General features: G+C 39.1%; 1 protein-coding gene across 1 annotated transcript in view; it reads left to right on the top strand.

Moving 5' to 3' along the window:
* Nucleotides 1–7,499, top strand: part of BBS9 (Bardet-Biedl syndrome 9) — a 313,602-nt gene that overhangs the window by 117,884 nt on the left and 188,219 nt on the right. The window contains exon 10 of the mRNA XM_015559690.1: nucleotides 6,612–6,793. Coding sequence (XP_015415176.1) covers nucleotides 6,612–6,793 — 182 coding nt within the window. The remainder of the gene's footprint in view (nucleotides 1–6,611; nucleotides 6,794–7,499) is intronic.

Genomic DNA, 7,499 nt, shown 5'->3' with positions numbered 1-7,499 from the left:
AAAGCCAGCCAGTCCCGCTTCTCCCGTTTGAGTCTGGGTCCCTAAAGACTCTCCCGGATCTGGAGCTCAGAGTCTGCGACTCCCTCCCGATTGTAAACGCCAACCGCGCCCTCAGCCACCAGCCCGCTCTGTATGCACTCCGCACCTCAGTATTTGACGTCAGCACTGCGCCTCCTCTGAGTGTTGGTATGTGTTTCTCTTTCCTCCTAGTTGTAGGACTTCTACTCAGCCAGCGTTCCTGTGGTTCTGGGTGATGTCCGTTCAGTCTTTTAGTTTCACTTTTTAAGTGGTTGTTCGAGGCAGCAAACTCCGGCTTTAACCTATGCCGCCATCTTGGTTCCAGATAGGGCTTTACTTTTAAATAGGAAGGTGAAGGCAGCCTGAAGGAAGGGTAGAGGAGACAGGAGCAAAATACATGCTGATCAAGAAAACCACGTAGGAAGCACTTTCAACCCAGGTGCATATGCAAATGGGGCCACGAAGAACAGTGAGAGAACCGTGCATGTGACATAGGCAGGCACTTAGTTTTCTGCTGCTACGTAGAGGTTCAAAAAAATGGGGGCATCTGCAGTACTCTCAAGAATTAAAAAACAAACATTTAGGTCCTGGGAAAAATTGAGCATGAACCAACTTCAGAGTTATTTGTGTACAAATCACATATGTGTTAATTCATATGTCAGAAACAATAATTGAAAAACAAACCGTATTTCAGGGTCCACATAAGCGTTTATTTCCACCGTTAAAATTTCCCCAATCCCTGTGGCTTGAAATAACATTCCGACTTCTGAATAGTAAAGTACTTTGTACTTGCCTTATGGTACTTGTGTCTACCCCATATTATACCTGTCAAGGCGCATGTCTTATTCTTTTATGGGACTGCAATTTCATTGAGGTTTTCCTATTTTATTTATCTGCGTCTGCTCTATAGCACCTCAAATAGTATCCTGCATATGACAGGTGTTTGAGAATATTTGATGAATGAATAAACCAGTGAACGAATGATGAGTGAATGAAATGCAGTGAAGAAATGAGAAGTAAATAGTAAATGAAAAAGAGCCTAGAACAAAATTGTGTGCCCATCTTTTTGTTTTCTATTTCAGTGTTAGAGCCATAAAGGCGCTAAAGAACCCAAAGCTGGTTTAACTGTAAGAACAATTATAATTTGAGGTTTTTCCAACACAAGCATTATTTCTTTTGTGAAAGATATACTTGTCCTCACAAGAACTAACGAGAAAGCCACATCCCGGTAGGGTTCTGTAGACAGTCATTAATCTACTTTATAATGCAGATAATTTTAACAATTGATAACTTTCATCAAAAGAGATATGTTTTTCTTTCTAAATGTACCAAGTTGGATCCTGCTGACAATAGCAACTTCCAAATGGCTGTCAGGTAGGCCTTTACTACTGAATTCCAAACAGGTGTGTCAGTTAATTTCGCTTCAACAGGAGGAAATAACCACAATCATTTTGTACTTAACTTTGTAGCTTAAAGGCAAATATTCACATGACATTTTATGTAGAATTGGTCTCTTCTTTTCCTTTTCTCTCTTATTTTCCATAGTTGATTCTTGAATATGTAGTCATTGTGCTTAGAATAATAATGAAAAAACCACCCTTTGGTAGTTTATTTAAAATACAATTCAGTTAAATGTAAAAGCATCTTACATTTGCTGAATACGTAGTCTACTCTAAAAAATCATTCTGTGTGAAGAGTCACTAGCTGCCTTCTGAGGGCAGCAGTGTGGTAACGGAAAGTTTCAGGTCTGAAGCCAGAAAGCCTGTAGCTCTCTGTAGCTTTGCTTATTGTCTTCTGGTAACTACAATCGATTCTTTTCTCTTCTCTGGGTTTCATTCTTCTTTTTGTACAGTCGAGGCAAACTTTTCTTCACAAGGTTACTCGGAGAGTCAATGAGATTATGTGATTATACCTTCTAAATAGGTTTGATCTACTCCCTTCTCTCCATCCCTATCATCTTCACCCAGGCCACCACCCTTTCTCACCTGAATTTACCATATTAGGCGCCCGCCCCCCCCCCCCCCCGCCCCTTCATCTCTCCACATTGCAATCAGAAGGGATCTTTGTCAGAGATGAATCTGATCATGTTATTTCTCACTCCTATACTTAAAAACCTTTTGTGACTTCCTATTGTTTGAGGATGAATGAATCTGTATGATTTAATCCTATGTAATTTCTTGGCCCCACCTTGGCCTAATCTTTGTCCCAGTGCCTTGACTTCTTTATGTCACTGAATGCTGAATCTATCTTCTTGTCTTGGAAATTCGGAAAGGCTGCAGGAGGGACGAGTTTGAGTGGGACAGGAGGAGCTCCAATCAGGAACTCTGCTGTAGGCACTTTTGGCGGTAGATGTCTCTGGGCCTTCCAGGTGGGGAGGTCAAGTATGTGGCTGGACGTGGGAGGGAGGTCTGTCTGGAGGTATAAACAGGGGAGCTGGCCCTAAAAGATACTCCATATTTAATATTTAAAGTCATGAGACTGAATGAGTTCACTGAGGCCAGGGTCCTTTTCCTTCGAACTGTTGGTTTATTTCTCATCTAAGGATCTACTTGTAGGTCAGGTCCCGCTCCCGCATCCTCTGCCCCATGAAACTTGTCCTATTCTCTGGCGAAGTCACTGCAGTCTGTTCCTACTGGGCCAATAGCATCTGCCATGTTATACTGCAGGTGCTATTTAAGAAAAAAAGATGTTCCTTTACAACTAGACCAGTTTCCGATGGGGCAAGACCATGTTTTATTTGCCATTGTAGCTTCTGTTCTGTTGTTGAGAGATGGTGAAGTGAGTCAGCCTATATTCAAGTGGTCAGGTCCAGCCTGTTGGGGCCGAGGGAGGGCTGCCTGCTTCCCATCTGCTCTTGTTCTTGAAGGAAAGCGCCTTTCAATCCCGTGCTTCTGACTGAGGCAGAGTAAAAACTGGGTCTAATAAATAATGTTTAAGTTTTAAAAAATGTTTTTATTGATTTCAGAGAGAGAGGAAGGGAGAGGGATAGAGAGATAGAAACATTGATGAGAGAGAAACATTGATCAGCTGCCTCCTGCACGCCCCCTACTGGAGATCAAGTGTGCAACGTGGGCATGTGCCCCGATGTAGAATGGAACCAGTGACTTCTTGGTTCATGGGTTGACATTCAACCACTGAGTCACACTGGCCGGGCAGTTTTCAATATTTTTGATATGGATATATAATAACAAAAACCAGAATTATAATCTGATAACTTAAAATATTTCTATTTTACATAAAATCTGGCTCAATAAAATATTATTTGATTGAGTGCATTTTTTTCATTTGTTTTAAAAACTAGAGCTCATTTGTTTGATTGAATTAGCAAATGAAAGAAACTGTTCATTTTTTATCTCTTGTACATTTTCTAGATTGGCCTTGTAACAAAAAGAGAACTAGATAAAAGTTCTAATCCCACAGATTATTTAACCTCTAAGTTGATGATTCAAATTCAGTGTCTAGGGATGGAAAATAGAATACTTTTTTCTTACAAAAAGAAAATAGTTTTCTTTTAAATTTTATTTAATTATAAAACACTAGAGGCCCAGTGCATGATTTTTAATGGCTTCTAAGCATTCTATTATAGCTGTATCACAATTAAAAATATTTTCCCTTTTTATTATCATTTGGTTGATCTTAAATTTTCTTAAAAACTGTGAAAGTAGATTATTGTATGAAAAATGAGCATTTATTTCCAAAGCTTTTGATATATATTTCTAAAATGTCCTCTAAAAGGATTTTTAACAAATTTGCATTCCCACTGAAAGTGTATGTGAGTTTTTATCTCCATGTACCTTCTCTAACATCAGGACTGATTTTTAAATACAATTTTGGGTAGTTTGATGTATTAAATAATAAAGGATAGCTTTAAAAATATACTTTATTGATTTTGGAATGTGTTTTAATCTATTTAGTGACTATTTATGTGTGAATCATACATTTCTTTTGACCTTGTTTTCAGATATAATCTTATTTTCATTGATTGGTAAGAGTTTTTACATATTAGCTGAAACACATAAAACTGACTTTATAGGCTAAAAACAGTTGAATATTCTCAACTTCATATGGTTTGACTTGAGTTATGTATTTTATGTTTGTTGCCAGTGTTTTCCCAGTTTGCCTTTTGTTCTTTTTACCATGTTTTAAAGCATATAACAAGTTTAAATTTTTTATGTGGCTTGATTTAGAGATAATGTCCTTTGTAGTTTCCTCTATAGCTTTCTTGCAGCAAAAGTCCTTTCCATCCCAAGGGCAGATAAATATTTTTGCAGTTTCCTATTTTTAAGTTTGACTTTTAAAATCCATCTGGAATTTTGTTTGGATGTATTATTAGGACAGGAATCTGTTTACCGAGTGATGAAACAATGACTTTCAGATTCCTAAGCAGATTCTATTTTTTAGTGTCATGCCCCATTGCTAAAAATTGCAGAATTATTATGTGTCCAATGCATATAACATCTTTGACCTTGATTCCTCATAAAATACTCATGCCTTGGGTTAGCCAGTGTGCTTCAGGATTGATAATAACCCAGAGACCTTAATTTTTGGATTGTTCACTCTATTTTAAAGATATGTGTAGTATGGTAGACAGTACTTGATTTCCTTAATGGCTTCTTCCAGAATAAAATTCTGTCATTCACAGAACCTACCACATTAATCCCTATGGACAATATTGTTAAATAAAATATTCTTTAAGTAGAAAGGCAGTTAAAAAATACATGTAGGCTTTACTATTCAAACTCTTCTTATCTGAACTCAGAAACTTAGAAGGCTCAGATAAATTTTTAGATAAATCCTTGTGTCTACATTGTTGCTATTTGCTATCTAAAATAGTGGGACAGAAGTGCTTCAATAATAAGCTAGCCAACTCAAAGACCAAATTTGCATAGTGAGGGATATTTGTATTAGGCCAGGCTAGCTTTCCTATATTCTGGACCACTCAAAGGTGAAGATGAAATGGAAAAACCCTTTCAAAGGACTAATGATCTCCACATTCTCTGAGAAGCCAGCCAGATATCTGCCTTTCAGTGTCCTAGAGTTTCCTGAGGACCCACTGGGCCCCTAAACCTCAGTGGGGCTGCGTGGGATGGGAGCACACCACTGTGACCCCCTCAGAGCCCTTTTGAACCGGGGTTGTCAGAGCTGGAAGTTAGGGTTTCCACGACCACTAGGGGGCTTCAGTTGTCCACAAAGAACGGATCATGCCCAGAGGTGCTAGGGTGTTGCTTCACTCTTGAAGAAAATCATTTCATTTTGGGAGTATTTATTTTCTGAGACAGACTGACAGAACCAATTCATAAAACTTAAAGACCTTTGAGGGTCATCTTTCCTTCTCACTTTGGAGATAAAGAACATTTAGGGAGGCTTCTCTGAGTTGACTCAGCTATATAGTAGCAGAGTCAGAGTTAGAACCCAAGTCCCTAATCCACCTCCTAGTCTAGTTCTTTAGCTGTTGGATCAGGGATGTACATCGATTTTTTATATTCCTGAGGTTATACCATACAGTTATGTGGCACTGACTGTGCCTCAGCCCTGGAGTTAGGAATGTTGTGTTGAAGGCAGGTGGCAAAGTGGATGCTGGGCCACCTATGGGAAGCATCAAACAGTGTAGTAGCTCCTCTCAGTCCAGCTGAGCTCTTGGATTCATGAGCTGACCACATGCCATGAGTCAATGTTGGGGAGTTTTAAGAATTCTTATCTATTCGCAATAAGGCCTAGGGCCTTATATACCTCATCCTTTTCTTCAGATGAACAACATCTTTCCGGATTTTTTTCTCTTAAAATTTTCTATGATTTTTTATTAACATTTAACCTTTAGAACCTGGTTGGTAACCCTTTAAAAAAATCATTGGCCACTAAAAAACATAACAAAAATCAAGCAAGCAAATTCATTCTGTACTAGCTCAAAATGACTTATGACACTGTTTAAATTTTTTCTTCTGTGCAAACTATGGAAGAAGCAAATGGTGTTCACTTCAGCTACTCTTATAGCAAGTTCAGAAAACAACTTTGATTTTTTTAAATGGTAGGCTAAAATGATAGGCTAAATGGGAGCTGGCGTGAGGATTAAAGACATGGTACTTGAAAAGCTCTTAAAGCAGGATTTGCTGTGTAGTTATGTCCTCCAAAGTGACAGCTACTGTATTATAATAATTGTTAGTGGTTTTTTCCTCCTGTAATGAATCAGAACATTGGGACTACTTCTGTAAATACAAATCATGTTTGAAACATTTAAAAAATATTTTTTATTGATTTCAGAGAGGAAGGGAGAGGGGATGAGAGAGAATCATTGATTGGCTGCCTCCTGCACATCCCCCTACTGGGGGTCGAGCCCCCAACCCGGGCATGTGCCCTTGACTGGAATCGAACCCAGGACTCTTCAGTCTGCAGTCCAACGCTGTACCCACTGAGCCAAACCAGCTAGGGCCATGTTTGAAACATTTGAATTGCGTCTTTGATCTAAAATTTTAGAAATAGATAAGGTAGTCATTTTCTTAATGGCATATTAAAGCTTAATTGAATAAAAATGTAGTTGGTCAATCTAAACCCACAAAAAAAATTAATTATGTCTTATTTTCTCTGCTTTATTGTAGTGATTTAAAGGGGGTAATAGTTACCCTGAGTGAGGATGGTCACCTGCAGTGTTCATACCTGGGGACAGACCCGTCTTTGTTCCAAGCCCCCAAAGTTGAGTCCAGAGAACTGAATTATGATGCACTTGATGCAGAGCTGAAAGAACTTCAGAGAATCATTAAAGATGTTAACAAATCACAAGGTATCTCATTTGACGCTTTTATTATTTGATTTTACTTTGTATCTGGATAATGTTTTGTACATATTAATTTTCTTCCTCAGGTTTAATTAAAGTCATATTTGTAAGAACTGTGCTGCTCTTTAACCCACAAGTCTTTGTGCCTAATTTGAATTTTATAAGTTCTGAAAAATATGTCCTATTTAAGAGAAAACTTTTTCACTAGTATCCCCTTTTCGAGGACAGTGCTATCTAGTTTTTTTTTCCTTTAAGGTCTAAAAAAGGAATCAGTGCTCCTCTAGCAATACAGTATTTGAAAAAGAACAAGCAGAATTAGTTTCCTATTGGGAGCTCTTAGGAGCAAAAACATTAAATGAATTCTATATGTATAAAAGCCTAAGTGCCCGTGTCTCTATTCGACTGGTAGCTATGATGCGTAATTACCACCAGGGGGCAGACGCTCTGACTGGTGGATGTGACACACACTGACCACCAGAGGGAAGATGCTCAACATAGGAGCTGCTGAGCTGTGGTGACTTGGCAGCTGCCGTTCTCGGGTGATGCACCTGGAATCAGAGAGGAGGGGGCCCGATTTTGGGGTGTGTCATCGAGAACCGCCCTCTCGCAATTTGGGACCCCTCGGAGGATGTTGGAGAGCTGGTTTTGGCCAGATCCCTGCAGGCCAGGCTGAAGGACCCCCATGGGTACACGAATCCGTACACCGGGCCTC

The sequence above is a fragment of the Myotis davidii genome, unplaced genomic scaffold (genome assembly GCF_000327345.1).
Source record: "Myotis davidii unplaced genomic scaffold, ASM32734v1 scaffold573, whole genome shotgun sequence".
NCBI lineage: Eukaryota > Metazoa > Chordata > Mammalia > Chiroptera > Vespertilionidae > Myotis > Myotis davidii.
Note: the sequence above shows the minus strand (reverse complement) of the source record. Positions and strands in the feature narration are given on the sequence as shown.